Source organism: Schistocerca americana, chromosome 1 (assembly GCF_021461395.2).
Source record: "Schistocerca americana isolate TAMUIC-IGC-003095 chromosome 1, iqSchAmer2.1, whole genome shotgun sequence".
Classification (NCBI taxonomy): domain Eukaryota; kingdom Metazoa; phylum Arthropoda; class Insecta; order Orthoptera; family Acrididae; genus Schistocerca; species Schistocerca americana.
In genome coordinates, this window is record NC_060119.1 from 86,456,916 (window position 1) to 86,478,507 (window position 21,592).

The window sequence follows — 21,592 nt, forward strand, 5'->3', positions numbered from 1 at the left end:
TGGGGGACTATTTTACCTCCGGAATATTTTACCCAAGAGGAGACCATCATCATTTAATCATACAGTAAAGCTGCATGTCCTCGGGAAAAATTACGGCTGTAGTTTCCCCTTGCTTTCTGCCGTTCACAGTACCAGCACAGCAAGGCCATTTTGGTTAATGTTACAAGGCCAGATCAGTCAATCATCCAGACTGTTGCCCCTGCAACTACTGAAAAGGCTGCTGCCCCTCTTCAGGAACCACATGTTTGTCTGGCCTCTCAACAGATACCCCTCCGTTGTGGTTGCACCTACGGTACGGCCATCTGTATCGCTGAGGCACGCAAGCCTCCCCACCGACGGCAAGGTCCATGGTTCATGGGGGGGGGGAATAATCCTGCGAAGACTTATTACGTCCCTCCAGCATATAACCATTTCTCACCAGGGCAGCCTTCCACTAGCTTATAGGTAAACTCCTTCACCCCTTTTTGCTGTTCGGCGACTTCAGTGTGCACCATCTCCTGTGGGGCCCATAAGAGCTTATCCAAGAGGTCCTCTCTTGGCTGACGGCAACTGGGGTAATTGGAACAGCAGGTTATTAGAACAGTCGACCAGGCAAGTTAAAGGTACCAAGATGATGATGTGGATTTGTAACAATCAGCTCTTATGCCTAAATTAATACCATTATTTAAGATTCACTAATTAGATTTTGGTTATTTCAGGGTATGTAGTGCTGAGGTTGGGTACATTCCTAACAGCCCTACAATACATTCATTCATTATAAGTGTGAAGGAGTGGGACACACTGATCCAGTACCTTAGATGTGGTGATTAGAATTTACAGTTGTGACTTAACATTATTATTTTTTTAACTATTAATGATTTGCCCGTAACATAAGATACAAAGATGAGAAAATTGGGAAAGTCCAAGCATTAATAAAAATTTTAACTCAAATATCTAGGTTGCTTTGTTCTGTAGTCTTGCAAGTATTTAAAAAGTAAATATTAATTTCTATTCTAGTTGCCCAGGTCCTCCCTATATTTTTATCAAAGATGAGAGGTACAGACTTCAGTTGCGAACTGATCGAGAGTACACGTAAAGTGATGATTTACCAAAATAATTTTGAGGCAGGCTGTAGCCACAATACATGTATAAAAGTAACACCACTGCTCACCTTCAATGAGCTCATTCATCCACTGCCGAAAGACTTTGTTCTCCAGTTTGTGGAGTGGAATGTTGGCCTTCAAAAATGTTTCCACAGTCCTTTGGGCCAGATATTCACAACCGCTCTTCTTCTTTTTTGCAGTTTCAAAGCTGCTGCTAATTGTAGACTGCCATTTTATTGGCAAATTGGGCTGCTTCAACTTGTTGCCTTTCGGTCTGCACATGTTTCACTATAGAATCTTTACGCTCTCATGAAACTCTGATATTGCAGAATTTACACAACACTGTTAACTTATCGGGAGCATATCAACCATCAATTTCAAATTCTCACACCCTTTCGTCAGCGGTTACTGTAGGCTTTGGCATTTTCACAGAATGCATGTGTTCATCGCTGAGACTATAATAAGAATACAATGGAAAAAAAAGAAGCAGATGGTAACAATGGGTATCTAAATGTGGGTAAATTGTTGATTTCTTAGGATGGATAAGATGTGTGACTGCTGTGTACGGATGCAGGAGCTGGCCAATGTTTGCGTACAGCTGAACATGTTGTTGGCCGCGGTCAGCCGTCTTCAGGCTGCTGCCTTGGAGTGTAGCGGTAGTGGGGAGTCTGGTGAGGCGCATGGTACAGCCCAGGTGTTACATGCTTCACCCACAGTCCCTTCTGGCGAGACATCTTCGCGGGTACCGGGCGCGGTTGGGCCACCTTCTCCCCAAGGGGAGTGGCGGGTTCAACAGTGTTCGCGTCGCACAAGGCGGAGGGTCAATGTGGAGGCTGGCTGTGTGGCATCGCCCGCTCTGCCTGTGAGTGGACATGTGGCCGCTCCTTCAGCAAGGTCCGAGCAGGCACACGGGGGGAGGGGTTTATTAGTGATTGAGAGCTCCAACGTTAGGCGGGTGATGGAGCCCCTTAGGGTAATATTGGAAAGGTCAAGGAAGGAGGCCAGTGTTCACTCTGTCTGCTTGCTGGGGGATCTCATCCGAGATGTGGAGGAGGCCCTGTCGGCGGCGATAGAGAGCACTGGGTGCACCCAACTGCAAAACGTTGCTCATGTCGGCATCAATAATGACTCCTGACATCTGGGTTCAGAGGTCGTCCTCAGTTCATACAGATGGTGGCGGAGTTGGTGAAGGTGGAAAGCCTCATTCGCAGGGTGGAATCTGAGCTAACTATTTGTAGTATCGGTCCCAGAACCGATCACAGTCCTCTGGTTTGGAGCTGAGTGGAAGGCTTAAAACAGAGGCTCAGATGATTCTCCGGAGATCTGGGGTGCAAATTTCTCGATCTCCACTATCGGGTGGAGAAATGTAGGGTCCCCCTAAATAGGTCAGGCGTGCACTACACACAGTAAGCGGCTACAAGGGTAGCGGAGTACGTGTGGAGTGCACATGTGGGTTTTTTAGATTAGAGAATTCGCTCCCTAGGCCCGACAAGAGACTTCCCAAAGACGCGACAAGGTGGTAGTAGTAGGCAAAACGCAACAGGGAATAACAATATTAGTGTGGTAGTAGTAAACTGCAGGAGCGTCTATAGAAAGACCCCAGAACTGTTCTCATTAATAAACGGTCACAATGCCCACATAGTACTAGGGACAGAAAGTTGGCTGAAACCAGATGTAAACAGTAATGAAATCCTAAACTCAGATTGGAATATATATCGCAGAGACAGGCTGGACAGTGATGGGGGAGGCATGTTTCTAGCTCAGCAGCTGTTGTGTTGGAGCACCTGAAGGAAAATTTGGAAAATATTTCGAGTAGATTTCCCGACCATGTTATAGTTCTGGGTGGACTTTTAATTTGCCAGATATAGACTGGGAGACCCAAATGTTTATAACGGGTGGCAGGGACAAAGAATACATTGAAATTTTTTTAAGTGCCTTATCTGAAAACTACCTTGAGCAGTTGAACAGAGAACCGACTCGTGGCGATAACATATTAGACCTTCTGGTGACTAAACAGACCCAAACTCTGTGAAACAGTTAATGCAGAACAGGGAATCAGCGATCATAAAGCGGTCACTGCATCGACGATTTTAGCCATAAATAGAAATATTAAAAAAGGTAGGAAGATTTTTCTGTTTATCAAAAGTGACAAAAAGCAGATTACAGAGTACCTGACGGCTCAACACAAAAGTTTTGTCTCAAGTACAGATAGTGTTGAGGATCAGTGGACAAAGTTCAAAACCATCGTGCAGTATGCATTAGATGAGTATGTGCCAAGCAAGATCGTAAGAGATTGAAAAGAGCCACCGTGGTACAACAACCGAGTTAGAAAACTGCTGTGGAAGCAAAGGGAACTTCACAGCAAACATAAACATAGCCAAAGCCTTGCAGACAAACAAAAATTATGCGAAGCGAAATCTTGTGTGAGGAGGGCTATGCGAGAGGGGTTCAGTGAATGCGAAAGTAAAGTTCTACGTACTGACTTGGCAGAAAATCCTAAGAAATTTTGGTCTGATGTCAAAGTGGTAGGTGGATCAAAACAAAATGTCCAGACACTCTGGGACCAAAATGGTACTGAAACAGAGGATGGCAGACTAAAGGCCAAAATACTAAATGTCTTTTTCCAAAGCTGTTTCACAGAGGAAGACTGCACTGTAGTTCCTTCTCTATATCGTCACACAGATGACAAAATGGTAATATCGAAATAGATGACAGAGGGATAGAAAAACAATGAAAATCGCTCAAAAGAGGAAAGGCCGCTGGACCTGATGGGATACCAGTTCGATTTTACCCAGAGTACATGAAGGAACTTGCCCCCCTCCTTGCACTGATGTACCGTAGGTCTCTAGAAGAGCATAGCATTCAAAAGATTGGAAAAAGGCACAGGTCATCCCCGTTTTCAAGAAGGGACATTGAACAGATCTGCAGAACTATAGACCTATATCTCTAACGTCGATCAGTTGTAGAATTTTGGAACATGTATTATGTTAGAGTATAATGACTTTTCTGGAGGCTAGAAATCTACTCTGTAGGAATCAGGATGGGTGTCAAAACAGATGATCGCGTGAAACCCAGCTTGCACCATTCGTCCATGAGACTCAGAGGGCCATAGATATGTGTTCCCAGGTAGATGCCATGTTTCTTGACTTCTGCAAGGCGTTTGATACAGTTCCCTACAGTCACTTAATGAACAAAGTAAGAGCATGTGGACTATCAGACCAATTGTTTGATTGGATTGAAGAGTTCCTAGATAACAGAATGCAGCATGTCATTCTCAATGGAGAGAAGTCTTCCAAAGTAAGAGTGATTTCAGGTGTGCTGCAGGGGAGTGTTGTATGACCATTGCTATTAACAATATACATAAATGACCTTGTGGTTAACATCGGAAGTTCACTGAGGCTTTTTGCGGATGATGATGTAGTATATCGGGCTTTTTGCGGATGATGCTGTAGCGTATCGAGAGGTTGTAACAATGGAAAATTGTACTGAAATGCAGGAGGATCTGCAACGAATTGACGCATGGTGCAGGGAATGGCAATTGAATCTCAATGTAGCAAGTGTAATGTGCAGCGAATACATAGAAAGAAAGATCCTTTATCATTTAGCTACAATATAGCAGGTCAGCTACTGGAAGCAGTTAATTCCCTAAATTGTCTGGGAGTAGGCATTAGGAGTGGTTTAAAATGAAAGGATCATATAAAGTAGATCATCGGTAAAGCAGATGCCAGACTGAGATTCATTGGAAGAATCCTAAGGAAATGTAATCCGAAAACAAAGGACGTAGGCTACAGTACACTTGTTCGCCCACTGCGTGATTATTGCTCACCAGTGTGGGATCCATTCCAGATGGGATTGATAGAAGAGATAGAGAAGATCCAACGGAGAGCAGCGTGCTTCATTACAGGATCATTTAGTAATCGCGAAAGCGTTACGTAGATGATAGATAAACTCCAGTGGAAGACTCTGCAGGAGAGACGCTCAGTAGCTCGGTACAGGCTTTTGTTGAAGTTTCGAGAACATACCTTCACCAAGGAGTCGAGCAGTATATTACTCCCTCCTACGTATATCTCGCAAAGAGACCATGAGGATAAAATCAGAGAGATTAGAGCCCACACAGACGCATACCAACAATCTTTCTTTCCATGAACAATACGAGACTGGAATAGAAGGTACTCAAAGTACCCTCCGCCACACACCGTCAGGTGGCTTACGGAGTATGGATGTAGATGTAGAGTAGAACTGCAATTGCTTCGAAACGATTGAAAACTCCTTAAACGAACCTTATTTCAATGAAATTAAAAAAACAATCCTATCAATATTAATTGAAAGAGTGGTAAGTTAATACATGTAGAAAAATATGCACTCAGCTTTGAAAACCGCAATACTATTGGTATTGTGCACAATATTGTTTATTCGCAAGGGTTGGCAGCGAGCATACGCAAAACAGTTGTCCTGCCAATGAATGGTCTCTGTAAACGTGACTGATGACTTAAACACAAGCATGTAGAATATTAATGTGGTTTGTGTTCTGTCACAGAGTACACCTTTTTCTTTGTTTGGATGGTTTGAGAATGGGTTCTGATATGTGAAATCGGTCATTAATTTAACAAAAGTACCCGAATTTTGCAACTTTGGCTGTATATATATATATATATATTTTTTTTTTTTTTTTTAACATAAAACTGGTTAACTCAAGTTGCTGTCTTGTTATTATTCCAGCATGCTGGAAATCGAAGAAGTTGAAATTTATAGCTGCTCTTTTCCGTAGCAGAAGTTAATGCTGTCTTGTAGAATACCTGCCACACCAACCATTCGGAACTCATCACATATTCAGAAACAAACATCAAATATTTATTTCATTCTTAGATCTCTAATCAGATGGAAATGTTAACACCATTCATTGCAGAACATACTTGTATTACACTTTTGGATTTTTTTCTTTACTTTTACTGTAAAAAGTGGTAGAGTCATAAGCTAAATGATACGATAGAAAAAAAATTATACATAGTAGCATGCAGTGGGACACAAACCTACATTCATTCGTATTGTAAACCATAAAAATATCCGTTACATTATGGCTTACTCAATGGCTACTGTCTAAATGATCACATTTCTTCAAGCTTTATATCGTTGCTGCATTATTAACCTGCGACACACACACACACACACACACACACACACACACACACACACACACACTCTACAAAAGAAATAAATAATCGAAAATCACACAATGGTCATTTGTACGCACTCGCAAAAGTTGATAGTTGAAAGGCCACTAGTATGTCACAACTGCTAAAAGTAGTGCGATAGTTGAACGTGGAACATTTCAACATTAAATATGTCACTGACATCATTAGATTTGCGACACTTCTTACGAAGACACAAAGAAATTTTGTTGAAAAACGCTGATTTTACTTCCTCAAAAACCACTGAATTCCCGTTACCTCCTTAAAAACTGTTGAATTCGTGTTATTTCCTTAAAAACCACCAAATTTGCGTTATTTGTCGCGTTATCGTGTAAATGAATTTTTCCAGTCCCTAGTTATAAACAGTTGTGTGCACTGTGTCGTCGCATTCTTCAGGATAACAAAAAAGCTAGTTGGGTTTCATTTTCTAGTTCTTCTAACAGTTCCACTTCCTCTTCTGCCATGTGGGCCAACCTCCAATGGCTCTCTGAGACCAAGGTCCATTATCCAATTTCCAGCCTGACCATAGCAGATGATGTCTTTGTGTATCCCATTACTAACTCCAACACCTTGGGCCGATATTTTGCAGAGATCTCTAGCTTCAACTACTAACACCCTGGTTTCCTCCATCAGAAATAAGTGGAGGAGACTCGGGCAAGACCCTTCTCTTTCCAGAATCATCAGTGCCACAACACCACTTTTACTGTGAGGGAACTAGTTCATGCTTTCACTTCATCTCGATCCTCCACCCCAGGGCTGGACAGTGTTCACATTCAGATGTTGCAGCAGCTTTCTTTTGCGGGAAAGCATTTTGTCCTTCATACATAAAATTGCACCTGGTAGGATGGGACATTTCCCAGTTGCTGGCATGAAGCCACTGTCATGCCCATACCTAAGCCCAGTAAGGATGAACACCTTCCCTCTAGCTACTCTCCCATTTCTTTCACCAGCGATGTTATGTGGATTTCAAGCACACTGTTGTGCAGGTGACCGTGTTGTCACTTTGTCCACACATGTTGTTAACGGCTTTCTGTAGAAATCCCAGACTGTGGCCATGTTTTTTGATTTGGAGAAAGCCTATGATACCTGCTAGAGGACTGTTATCTTCTGTGCATTGTACACGTGGGACTTCTGAAGTTGCCTGCCCTGTCTCCTTCAGCAATTTTTAAAAGACCAAGTTTTCAGCAAACACGTAGGTTCTACCTTGTTGGACACCTTCATCGAGAAAAACGGGTTGCCTCAGGGCTCTGCCCTGAGCATTGTCCTCTTTACTATCGCCATTAATCCTATTATGGCCTGTCACCCGCTGAGCATTTCCGACTCCCTATTCATTGGTGATTTTGCCATCTCTTGCAGTTCTCTATGGACTTGTCTCCTTGTGCGGAATCTTCAGTAATATCTCAATCCTCTTTACTCGTGGAGCATCAACAATGGCCTTCGCTTTTCCACTGACAAAACCATCTGTATGAATTTATGGCTGTGTAGTGGGTTTCTTCCACAGTTTTTACACCTTGTGTCTGTCGCTCTTCCATTTGCTGAAATTACAGAATTCCTGGGGCTCATGCTAGATAGGAAACTTTCTTGGTCCTCCCACTTGTCTTATCCCAGTGGGCTCGCCACTCTGGTGGGTTCATGCTTGCCTGCCATGGCAACATTTTTTCTCTTCTGTGCTGCATGTCTATCCTCTTGCTATTCCTTTTCCCCTCCCTTGGGGAACATGTCTGGGGTGTTATTGGGAATGTTCTGCATTGTCTGCCGCTGACGTAAGAACAGTCTCACCTTTGCCTTTCGCTCTCTTTTCCTTTCTTTGTTTCCCTTCTCCTCTCATTCCTCTGCTTCATAGTTTGAAGTTCCTCTTCTTCTTCTTCTTCTTCTTCTTCTTCTTCTTCTTCTTCTTCTTCCTTGTGCACTCCTGAAGGCCGGTCCATGTGTGTGATGCATAACACATGACTGGGTAACACATAATCCCCACCCCGGGTCAAGAGCAGGGTTCACACATACCCCCTGGTACAGGCCAGACCCAGGGAGGGGTGACTGCCTGAGCTGCAGACTTCCCAAATTGCCGATTGGTCCCTCTGTCAAGTCTTTGGAAGGTTTGCGCAGTCACCTGAGGTGGGTGCGCCCCCTTGTGAAGGGAGTCCCCAGTTGGAAGGAGCGCACCATCGAAGACGCTGGCAATCATGAGACATTTTCTCGCAATGAGTCAATTGTCTTCCCAATCAATGTCTATGAAATGTAAACGTAATGAGGTTAATAATCCAAAGACCTTTCCCGCTGCACCACATACTGAAGACGGTCAGTCCGTCGCCACAGTAAATCCATTTATTATTCAGAAAGGTATTAATGCAATTGCTGGCTCTGTGAAATCTTGCTGTCGTTTATGGAATGGCACTTTGCTTTTGGAGACTACTTCTGATTCTCAAGCACAACTACTGCTCGCTGCCTCACTTCTCCATGGCTACCCTGTTTGTGTCAGGGCCCATAGAACTTTGAATTCTTCCCGTGATGTAATTTACACCAGGCTGCTCGACGGTCTAACAGAGGCCAAAATACAATCTTACCTCTCTGATCAGGGTGTCATTGCCATCTTTCTGTCACCTTTGATAGAGTGGTGCTGCCGTCCAACATCAAAGCAGGCTATGAAATTATCAGAGTCTGCCCATACATTCCGAACCTGATGCGCTACCAGCAGTGTCATCATTTCAACCACACTAGAACGTCTTGTCGACACCTGCCAAATGCTTAACCTGTGGTAGGGATGCACATGAGGGCAATTGTCCGCCTCCTCCTCCCCGCTGTATCAACTGCAATGGTGGCCATGCTGCCTCCTCTCAGGATTGTCCCATGTATCTTGATGAACAGGCTGTCCAAGAGATTCGAGTAAAGAAAAGTGTGCCTTACCCAGTTGCTCGCAAGTTACTGGCTAGTCGCAAACCCTATGTTCTCTCATCTGGCACCCATAGTTCTGTTCTTGTTACCCCTCGCTCCCTGAAGGCCATGGCTACACAGACATACGAACTCAAATTGAGCTCTGAGGTTGTTAAATCGCTTAGTGTTAAGGTAGCATCAAAATCCAATCATCCAGCTGTGCAACAAACCATCAAACTCTAGTCTCAAGGGGCGAAGCCACCAGCTACACAACCCGTAGGCCAGAAGGAGTACTCCCATGTAGATTTCCTCCATCCCTCCAGCCATACAACACCCTAGTCTTCATCGAACCAGAAAGGCTCGAATAAGTTCACCAAAGGCAAACTGTCTTCTCCTTTGCCAATTCGAAGATCCTCTTCGATGGTGTCGCCACGTGGTACCTTAGCCTGGTTGGTCTCGGCATCGCCAGTGTGCACCACCATCTGTTTTTGTGTTGGATTCCATGGACCGACTGCACAAGCAAGCCAATTCTTCTGTGGACCCATGGAGCAGGCTCTTCCTGCTTCTGAGCCCTGTAGTAGTGACTCTACACTAGCTGTCACTCGGCAGCCACTGAGTTGACACCCCTACCTCTCTTCATCATGACTGTCCTCCAATGGAACATTCGCGGCCTTCAGTCTCATAAAAAGGATTTATGGCTGCTGTTAGCATTGCAGCATTCCCATGTACTCTGCCTTCAGGAAACGAAATTGCACCCTCACAACCGCTTGGAGCTTTCACATTACTTGCCGATTCGTTTTGACCTTCCCCCTGATGTTGGTATTATAGTAAACTCATCTCCCTGACTACCCATCTTAAAGCTGTTGCAGTTCGCCTTTCGCCTTTCCCTTCCCCACCTGACTTTTTCTCCTCTGTTCCATTTATGTCCCTCTGTCATTCGATATCACCAGGGCAGACTTCTTCAGCTTATTGGGCAGCTATGTCCCCCATTTCTGCTACTCGGTGACTTTAATGCACATCATCCCCTTTGGGGTTCTCCCAGGACCTGTCGGAGAGGTGCCCTCTTGGCTGACCTTCTTAACATCTTCCACCTTAACACTGGAGCACCCACTTTCTTTTCCAAGTCCTCACTCACCTATTCCCACGTGGACCTATCCTTTTGCACTACCCAGATTGCCCATTGTCTTGAGTGGTCCATTCTTTTTGACACCTACTCGAGCGACCGTTTCCTGTGTCCTATCTGTTTGTTGACTCCTACTCCATCCGTGTGCATGCCCAAATGGCAGCTTACTAAGGCTGACTGGCAGCTTTAATCCTTCCTGGTGACCTTCGAAGAACAAGATTTCCCCAGTTGTGATGACCAGGTGGAATATCTCTCAAACATTATCCTTACTGCTGCAGAGCATTCCATTCCTCGCATTTCCTCTTTACCACGTCGTGTCCCAGTCCCTTTGTGGACTGAGGTGTGCCACGACGCAATTCGCGCACGGAGACATGCTCTCCGTGTTTTTAACCATCATCCTAAGATGGCCAACTGCATTCCATCCTACAATGGCAAACTGCATTCATTATAAACAGAAACAGATGCGTGCAACGTGTCATCGTGTTCTTTGGGATAGCAAAAGAGCTAGCTGGTTTTCATTCACTAGTTATTTTAACATTTCCACCCCTTCTGCTGTTGTGTGGGCCAACCTCCGATAGCTGTCTGGGACCTAGATCCATTCCCCAATTTCTGGCCTGACAGTAGCAGACGATGTTATCATGCACCCTATTGCTATCTCCAACACCTTGGAACACCATTTTGCGGGAGTTTAAAGCCTTCCTCCAATGGAAATGAGCAGAGGAGGCTCAGGCAATATCCTTCTCTTCTCTGAATCATGAGTGCTACAATGCCGCCTTTACTGTGAGGGAGCCAGATCATGCTCTCAGTTCATCACCATCCTCCGCCCAAGGGCCAGGTGCCATCCACATTCAGATGTTGTAGCACCTTTCTCTTGCAGGCAAGCAATTTATGCTTAACACATACAACTGCATTTGAGCAGAGGGCATATTTCCAGGACGCTGGCATGAAGCCACCGCCATACCCATACCTAAGCCCGGTAAGGACAAAAATCCTCCTCCTAGCACCGTCACATCTCTCTGCATTTGCAAGATGATGGAATGTATGATTCATGCTCGGCTGGTATGGTGGCTCAAGTATCACAGTTTACTGATGAATGCACAGTGTGGATTTTGAGCACGTCGTTCTGCAGTTGACCATCTCGTTACTTTGTCCACCCATGTCATGAATGATTTTTCTGTTGAAATCCCACACAGTGGCTGTGTTTTTTGATTTGGAGAAAGCCTATGACACCTGCTGGAGAACTGGTATCCTCCATACTCTTTACACGTGGGGCTTCCGTGGCCACCTGCCCTGTTTCCTTCAGGCATTTTTAAAATATCGAGTTTTCAAGGTACATTTGGGTTCTGCCTTGTCGGACATCTTTATCCAGGACAATGGTGTGTGTCAAGGTGCCAGTTAACAAAATTGTGTACACTTGAACAGCAGTATATTATCAAGAAATAATTTAACACTTTACAATTAGCAAAACACACAATTTAACAGTGGGAGCACTGATGACTAGTAAATAAGGCAGGTAAACCCAAGGCTTACCACATCAGTAAATAGTCCTTAAAATGCATGGGTGCAAGATGATAATTTAGAAAGCAAAGATCACTGCTTGTTGGGGTATGCAAAAATAAAATCGCCTTCCTTTTTTATCATAGTAATTTAAAGTACTAAGCAGTTGCAGCAAGAATTATTAATGGCTATGTGCTGTGGCTCATTAATAGACAATTACAGGTCAAGAACTTAAACTGACCAAACAAATAACTACACGTAGCAACTGCACAAATGGCTGAAGGGCCAATAATTAATGATTAACACTACAAAGCCCTTTAGGGTAATGAAATATTACATACAAATTTCATTAAGGAATAAGATGACTCACCCCTAAAGATCACTTACAGCAACAATGACCAATCATATTAAGTGAATAGAACTTTGTGGGAAAAAAATCTAAAAGACAGATACAGGATAACAGAACCAGTGATTGGTGACCATGCAAATGAGTTTTACAATGAGAAAAGGTGCTTTATCATCCAAGCACGCCTCAGCTGGCATACAGGATATCAGGCTTGTATACACAGTGAGCCTTGAGGTGCAATAGCCACCCAATGTACTGCTCACTCAGCTTAGATAAAATCAGCCCTCCAAATCTCCGTACTGCTGCCAACAAGTTCTCTCATTTCTGCTTGCTACACGTGTCCTTTTATTCCCACCCACTGCTGCTCGTGCTCTCTAGTGGACTGGCGTCCAGCAGTTTCGCATGTGCACGCGCACACACACACACACACACACACACACACACAGATTGGCTGATCCTTCTCCATCTTGAGTATCTTGTGAGTGTGTCGCTACTCTTCTTCCACACACACATTACACCTTTTGAGGCTACAAATGGAGAAGACTTATGTGACAAACTTCTGTATAGTATCATAACAATTGGCACGTACTTGAAGAAATATGCACTTTAATTAAGAATTGTATTGGGAAGTAATGTTGCTCATTTCCCAAGTAAATTTATCTTATTGTATATATTCTGGCTCGCAGATAGTCGCAACGAAAAGATTGTCAGACAGTAAGCTTTTGGCCAACATGGCCTTCATCGGAAGTAGAAAATGTACATATGCACACACAAATCCAAACACAACGCACACGTGTGCGTGCGTGTGTGTGTGTGTGTGTGTGTGTGTGTGTGTGTGAGAGAGAGAGAGAGAGAGAGAGAGAGAGAGAGAGAGTGAGTGAGAGAGAGAGAGAGAGAGAGAGAGAGAGAGAGAGAGAGAGAGAGTGTGTGTGTGAGAGTGTGATAGAGTGAGAGTGAGAGTGCACACGTTCTATTTCCAATGAAGACCTTGTTGGCCGAAAGCTTATTTTCTGACAGTCTTTTTGTTGTGCCTTTCGAAATATTGTCACATTCCATCCTGGGTTTTCCATTGTTTGTATATATTCTGCGTGTACCATAATTACAGCTTAAAAAAGTTCTTTGTTTTTATTTCACTTAAACATTTAAGTTTTTTCAATTTGTTCTTTCTTTATTTCAGCCTGTTGTGAAGTTGTTGATTAATAGACACAACAACAAGTACTCTTATACAAGGTAAGGCTGCACGAGTTATTTGATTTCATTAGAAATAAGATTAAAAAATAAGTCTTTATTAATTTCTGCCTTGTAATTTAGCTAGTACAGCAATCTTTTTACTAATTCTTTTACATGCACAGTATTTTTTCTGTTGCCATATATTCAGACACATGGCTAAATTTGGTACAGGAAAGTCACATGAACAGCACAATTCAGCACACTGTTATCCACTGGTTTACACCCCATTTTTGTGATTATGGAACAGATGTTACTTAATTCCTTAAATCACTCCAGTGCTTTGAGTTAAATGGCACAGTGATGACAGTGTATAAACATCCCATTTCAAGTCTCCTGTGATTTTCCTAAATGATTTCTGGCATGGGCAGAATGACTCCTCCACTGAAGTAAGTGCTCTGTTTCTAATAGCCACCTATTGACAGATAGTTGACTCTTTGGAGATGAGTGATGTGTTTGTTACAGCATGCAGATTATATTTGGAAAAGATGACAGACATATCTCAGCTTTGTAAATTTATTGTAACATTTTTCTTATGTCTGTTGCTTGTATAAAGGTGCTCTGTGATGTTTGTATTGCCATCAAAAAACAAAGATGGCACCACATGTCACCCCCAGGGGGCTCATTGCTCTTTGGTGAGTTCTTGCTTGGCAACCACATGGCCCCAGCCTTTGCAGCATCTTTTCCCTTCCGTGCTGCATGTCTACCCTCTTGCTGTTATTTTTCCCTTCCCTTGTGGAACATGACTGGGGTGTTTTTGGGAATGTTCCACATTTTCTGTAGCTGACGTAAGATCAGTCTCACCACTGTTTTTCATTTCTTTTTTCCTCTCTTCATTTACCTTCTCTTACCCTTCCTCCACTTTGGCGCTTGCGGCTCCTCTTTTTCTTCTTCTTCCCAGTGTGCCCCTGAAGACTGACCCACGCATCTGACGTCTAACTGGTGACTGGGTAACATGTAATTCCCAGCCCAGGTTGACAGGTAGGGTTTGCATGTACCCCCTGGTACAGGTCAGGCATAGGGAGGAGTGATTGCCTGAGCTGCTAGCTTCCCAAATTGCCAATTGGTCCCTCCGTTAGGTGTTTGGGAGGTGTTACCTGAGGTGTGAACACCAAAGGGGAGTGGGGGAGGGGGGGGGCAGTTGGAAGGAGCATGCCATCGGAGAAGCTGGCAGTCATGGTGGATTTTCCTGCAATGAGCCAATCATCATTATTGCAGTCGACGTCTACCAAATGTAAACAGCTTGAAGCTCCCATTTCGAAGACCTTCCCAGGTGCGTCGTGGTTCCTCATGGTTACACATACCAAGGATGGTCAGTCCTTTGCAACGGTAAATCCATTTCTAATTCAGAGAGGTGTTAATGTACTTGATGGCCATGTGAAATCCTGTTCTCATTTACACAATAGCTGTTTGCTTTTGGATTCTCAAGCACGACTACTGCTTGCTGCTTTGTTCTTCCATGGCTGTTCTGTTCATGTTGAGGCCCATAGAACTCTTAATTCTTTCTGTGGCGTTATTTACACTAGGCTGGTGCTTTACCTAGTCGCCTGCAAGTTATTGGCTAGTCACAAACTCTGCGTTCTACCATCTGGCACTTACAGTGCTGTTCTTGCTACATCTCGCTCGATGAAGAACATGGTCATGCAGACATGTGATCTCAGATTCAGCAGTGAGGTTGTGAAATTGCCCAGCGCATGGTAGCATCACCGTCTCCTCGTCCAGCTGTGCAACAAGCCACTAAACATTTGCCTCCTAGTGCGAAGTCACCTGCTTCACAACCAGCAGGCCAGAAAGGACAGAAGGAATACTCCTGCGAAGACTTCCTGCACGCCTCCAGCCAATGAACATCTGAGTCTTCCTCTGCAAACTGAAAAGGCACCAAAAAGTCAAACAAAGGCAAACCGTCTCCTCCTTTACTGCCTCAAGAGATCCTCTTCAATGGTGCGATAACCCCTCCCGGCTGACTTCTGTGTCACCGGTGGGCACCACAACCGTTTTTCTGCCATGGACTCCAGAGATTGACAGAGGAAGAGTTCCGATGGCCCTGTAGATCTCATGAAGCAGGATCCTCCAGCTTTTGCACCCCATAGCAGTGAGTCTTTAGAGGCTGGCACTCAGCAGCCTCCAATGTGACACCCGTTCATTTTTCCCCTCCTCCCCTTTCCTCATACTGGCTCTCCTTCATGGAATGTTCATGGCCTTCGATCAAACAAAGAGGACTTATGACTGCTCTTAGAATCCAACTGTCTGCTCGTTCTCTGGGTCCAGGAAACAAAATTGCACGCCCACGACTGCTTCGAGCTCTCGCTTTTCATCACAGTCCATTTTGACCCCCCCCCCCCCCCCCCCCTCCCCTCCGCCAGGACAGCATTCCACCTCGTAGGGGAAGGGGAGTCATGCTTCTCATACAGGATGACGTTCATAATCAACACATCTTCCTGGCTTCAAGCTGTTGCAGTTCACCATTCACCTTTTCCTTTCTCACTTGAACTTTTCCCTTCATGCGTTTTCTATCCCTCCATCATTTGATGTCACAAGGGCAGACTTCATCCAGCTTATTGGGCAGATACTTCACCAATTTCTGCTGCTCGGTGACTTTAATGCGCACCATCCCCTTTGGGGTTCTCCCAGAACCTGTCAGAGGGGTGCCCTCTTGCCTGACCTTCTCAATCAACCACTTCTGCCTTAACACAGGAGCACCCACATTCCTTTCTGACTCCTTGCACATGTATTCCCATTTGAACCTGTCCTTCTGCATTGCCCAGCTTGCGCATCGTTGTCTGTCCTCTCTGACACACACTCAAACGACAATTTCCCGTGTACTATCTGCTTGCTGACTCCTACCCCACCTACGTGCACACCCAAACAGCAGCTTGCTAAGACCAACTGGAGGCTTTTTCTCATCTGTGGCGAATTTCGATGAACAACATTTCGCCAATTGTGATGACCAGGTGGAATATCTTATAAATGTTGTCCTTATTGCTGCAGAATATTCCATCCCTGGCACTTCCTCTTTATCATGCCGTGTCCCAGTCCCTCGGTGGACTGAGGGATGCCACGATGCAGTTCGCATGCGGAGACATGCTCTCTGCGTTTTTAACCATCATACTATGATAGCAACCTGCATTCATTATAAGCAGTTGTGTGCACAGTGTTGTCGAGTTTTTCCAGATAGCAAAAAAAGCTAGCTGGCTTTCATTCACTTGTTCTTTTAACAATTCCACTCCCTCTTCTGTCATGTGGACCAACCTCCGGAGGCTCTCAGGGACCGAGATCCATGCCCCAATTTCCGGCCTGACAGTACCAAACAATGTCATAGTGAACCCTGTGCTATCTCCAACACCTTGGGCTGCCATGTTGCGGAGTTTTCGAGCTCCTCCCACTCTCACCTTGCCTTCCTCCATCAGAAATGAGTGGAGGAAGCTTGGGCGATATCCTTTTCTCAGAATCATGAATGCTACAAATTTACTGTGAGGGACGTAGATCATGTTCTTACTTCATCCTGACCCTCTGCCCCAGGGCCAGATGATGATCACATTCAGATGTTGCAGCACCTTTCCCTTGTGGTCAAGCACTTTGAACATACAACTGCATCTGGACAGAGAGCACATTTCCCAGACAGTGGTGTGATGCCACTTTCATACCCATACCTAAGCTCAGTAAGAACAAACACCTTTGTTCTAGCTACTGCTCCATTTCTCTCACCAGCAGTGTTTGCAAATGTGATAGAACGTATGATTTACGCCAAGCTGTTATGGTGGCTCAAGTCTTGCAATTTACTAATCACTGCACAGTGTGGATTTCAAGCGCACCGTTGTGCGTTTGACCATCTCGTCACTTTATCCAACCGCGTCACAAAAGGTTTTCTGCGAAAATCCCAGGCTGTGGCTGTGTTTTTCAATTTGGAGAAAACTATAATACCTGCTGGAGGGCTGGTATCATCTGTGCTCTGTATATGTGGAGCTTCTGTGGCTACCTGCACGGTTTCCTTCAGGAATTTTTAAAAGCTGGAGTTTTCAAGGTACGTGTGCATTCTGCCTTGTCGGACACCTTTATCCAGGAAAACTGTGTGCATCAGGGTTCTGTCCTAGTGTCATCCTCTTTGCTATCGCCATTAACCCTATTGTGGCCCGCTTCCTGTGGGGCATCTCCGGCTCCCTTTTCATTGACAGTTTTGCCATCTAGTGCAGTTCTCCATGGACTTGTCTCATAGAGCAGCATCTTCAGCGATGTCTCAATCACCATCACTCATGGAGAATTGACAATAGCTTCCGTTTTTCCACTGACAAAAACATTTGTATGAATTTCTGGCAGCCCAATTGGTTTCTTCCACCACCTTTATATCTTGGGCCTGTTGCTCTTCTGTTCGTTAAAACTACGAAATTCCTGGAGGCTCATATTTGATAGGAAACTTCCTTGGTCTTTCCATGTGTCTTATGCTGCCTTAATACTATCCAGCATCGTGGCATCCATTTGACCACCGGTGCCTATTACACTAGCTCAGTAGAGTCTGTATACAGAAGCTGCCAAACTACCGCCGTCCTACCGCTGTGAGTTTCTCCTCAGCAGATATGCATGCTGTTTGTCTGCCATGTGTGGCCACCCGTCCTATGACTCCTTTGATCGCCAGTATGCGGTGTGTCCCTCTTCTCTGTTACCTCCTGGAGTTTGCTTTTGGCTCTTGCTCCAGCAGCTTAACGTCATGCTACCTGCCACATTCCCAGTGTGTGTGAACCCTTCACCACCTTGACTTCGTGCGGTGGCCTGTGTTCATCATGGCCTTCATTCACTTTCTGAGGACACTACTCCAGCCTCGCTCTATTGCCTTCATTTTTAACTGCTTTCTTTGTCTTCATGTTCTACAGTTCTGACAAGGGCGTGTATGACTATAGTTGTTTTTGGCGCTAAAGCAAAACAAACCCACTTGTCACACACATTGGCTGGAAAGAAATACAGACAACATTATTTACGAGACAATGTTGTGTTGCTTCGCAGCATTTACGTTCCCCTTGTTACCACACCCTACACCTCACAGGGTCACATATGGTGCAAATGGCATTGATTGATGTCTGCTACAAACTTTGTGTTCATTTTCAAGATGACCCTACAGTACAGTACTTAAAAATAGATGTAATTGCCCAAAAGCCTGGAGGTGGGGGAGGGGAGAGAGAGAGAGAGAGAGTGTGTGTGTGTGTGTGTGTGTGTGTGTGTGTGTGTGTGTGTGTGTGTAAAGCAAACTTTCATTTCACAGCAGACAAGAGCATTAGATGTTTGTGAAATGGGAAGACATTTCTAATGTCTTGCTTTTGACAACAAAACACAATATGACTGCATCCAATATCAGTGTCTGAACAAAATTAGGAATGGTAGCAATGAAGAAACTTGCCTGTATGTTGGATAAAAAAAAAGGACTGATGTAGACCACAGTGACCAGCTGATGGACTAATAACCTTTTGAGAGGAAGCAGATACAGTGCCAAAAGCAAGCTTTTTTCATGTTTTCATTACAATTATAGCAAATTTGTATCCTTTATGTAAAAAGTCAAGGCCTACTGCAAACATCTTGTTAAATTTATTACTGAATTGGCATTTACTATGATAAGCAGAGGTCTGGTTGAATCAATTTGTACTCAAAATACGAGGGGCATTTGAAAAGTCCGTGCAAAAGTAAAAGCTACTTACGTGTTTGGGGTAACCTTTTTTATTTTTCGACATAGTCTCCTTTTAAACGTATACACTTTGTCCAACGCTGTTCTAATTTGTTGATCCCTTCCGAATAATAGGAATTGTCCAAGTTTGCAAAATAGCTATTAGTTGCTGCAATCACCTCCTCGTTTGAATAACATCTTTGTCCCGCCAGCCATTTCTTTAAATTGGGGAACAAATAATAGTCCGAGGGAGCCAAGTCTGGAGAATAGGGGGGATGTGAGAAGAGTTGGATTCCTATTTCCATTAATTGTGTGACCACAACTGCTGATGTGTGTGCTGGTGCATTGTCATGATGGGAAGAACATTTTGCAGTGCAATCGCCGGTGCTTTTCTTGCAGCGCGGTTTTCAAACGGTCCAATAACGATGAATAATATGCATTTGTAATAGTTTTACCCTTTTCCAGATAGTCGATGAGGATTATCCCTTGCAAATCTTAAAAGACAAGTCACCATAACCTTTCCAGCCAAAGGACTGGTCTTCACCTTTTTTGTTGCAGTTTCTGCCATGGTAACCCATTGTTTAGATTGCTGTTTGGTCTCAAGAATATAGTAATGTATCCCTGTTTCATCCACAGTGACAAAACGATGCTTAAAGTCCTGTGGATTTTTCCTGCACAGCTGCCAACCATCCTTGGAACACTTCACACAATTCCATTTTTGGTCAAGCATGAGCAATCACGGAACCCATCTTGCGGATAGCTTTCTCATGTCTAAATGTTTATGCATACCTGTTCATTCGAGATGCCCACAGCACTATCAATTACACGCACCATAACTCTTCTGTCATCCATCTCCATATCAGGGATTTTATAAATGATTTCTGGAGTTGTAACCTCCACAGGGCATCCAGAACATTCAGCATCACTTGTGCCCATATGGCCACTCCGAAAATTTTGAAACCACTTATAAACTGTTCTAATCGAAGGTGCAGAATCACCATAATGTTTATCAAGCTTCTCTTTAGTCTCCTGAGGTGTTTTGCCTTTCGTAAAGTAATGTTTAATCACCACACGAAATTATTCTTCATCCATTTTTTGACAATCGCTTAACTTCCTTGATTCATACGAATGCCAAACACAAAGAAATAGACCAAAATGGCTGAAACTTGGTGTGCGTTCTTTCCAAAGATGCTACTAACTAAACATGATCTCGATATGCACCGGTGGTGCTATCTCTCGGACTTTGCACGGACTTTTTAAACACCCCTCGTAGATCACCTGTAGACAGACTTAGAGGAAAACATTTTTCTAAACTGCTTCCTGCTACAGAAATGTCAAAATAGCGTGGGAGAAAATGTAAGGCTTGTGCTGAACACAGGAAGGGAAGATCTGGGAAAGTGGCAGGAAAAGATATCACGTATTATTATTATTGTGAAAAATGTGAAATAGGCATTTAGGTTTCCAAAATCCTTTGAAGTTTTCCATACTAAGGCAAATGTAATTAACTTTCAACAAAAAAACTACATTTTCATCAGTTTTATTTTTAGTACCAACAGCTTCCACTTCTGTCCCCATTTAGGAAGTGAAGGATGAAGAAAGATTTTTTTTTGTGACAACAGCACATTTTCACTTCAGTATAAAAAATGCGGTCACTGATGTATGTCTGTTTCTTCAAATGCTAAGTTCTCTGCAGTAGAGTTTATCACACAAAATTCAGAAAAACTATGAAAAAGCACAGTATCAGCCAGTTGAACTATGCCCTAGCTGTCCAGTCCTCAGAGCATTACTCTTTAACTTTTCTTCCACCAGATGGTTTCTTAAACATAACTATGTATTATTCCATCTTAGGTTATGTGTAATGAATGATATAATTATCAGTAATTCATCAAATAAATATTCTCTTTGAAATACTCATAAAATCGAGCAAAAAATGAATTTGCCTGAATTTTTGTCCCCCCTTCAGATATTAATATGTAGAACACAAATAATAAGAAAAAAGAACTTATGCCAAAACCATTTCAGTTCCAAAAGCTATGGTTTCCATGCAGATGAATTCAGTATCATTTACAATCCCAGTGTCCACAGTTGTCACACATACTTATGCTTTGGATTGCTGCACATTTGGATATTTGGGTGAATACATAGGCTGAATGTCTGCCTGTCTTCTAGCAAATTTATGCAAGAGTAGATCACACTGCTTATAATGCTATCTAAATTATAAACAATGTAGTGATTACATGCACCGTCACTGAAACAGTTTTGCTCTTCTACTTCTAAATACAGAGTATTGTATCCTGTTTGATTTATTGTAATTATATTACTCTGTGTTTCATCTAGTTTCAATTAGTCTGAGTTTCAGCCTAAAAAATTTCTTTTCTTGTCCTCCTTTTTCCTCTCAATTGAGTCTCAAACCATGCTGTTGTTGTTGTTGTTGTGATCTTTAGTTCAAAAATGGTTTAATGCAGCTCTCCATGATAGTTAGCCTGTAAGTACCTGTTCACCACTGCGTAACTGCTGCAACTGCCCCATCTATCCAAAAACTTTAGAGACAGGATTAATAAAAAATAAAGAAAAGTTTAGATGGTCGTTTTACTGCTGCACGTGATTCTACTT

At 43.6% G+C, this 21,592-nt stretch overlaps 1 protein-coding gene across 1 annotated transcript in view; it reads left to right on the forward strand.

Moving 5' to 3' along the window:
- LOC124548452 (BTB/POZ domain-containing adapter for CUL3-mediated RhoA degradation protein 3) overlaps positions 1 to 21,592 on the forward strand; it is a 101,446-nt gene that overhangs the window by 37,449 nt on the left and 42,405 nt on the right. The window contains exon 3 of the mRNA XM_047125176.1: positions 13,283 to 13,335. Within this exon, the coding sequence (XP_046981132.1) occupies positions 13,283 to 13,335 (53 nt within the window). The remainder of the gene's footprint in view (positions 1 to 13,282; positions 13,336 to 21,592) is intronic.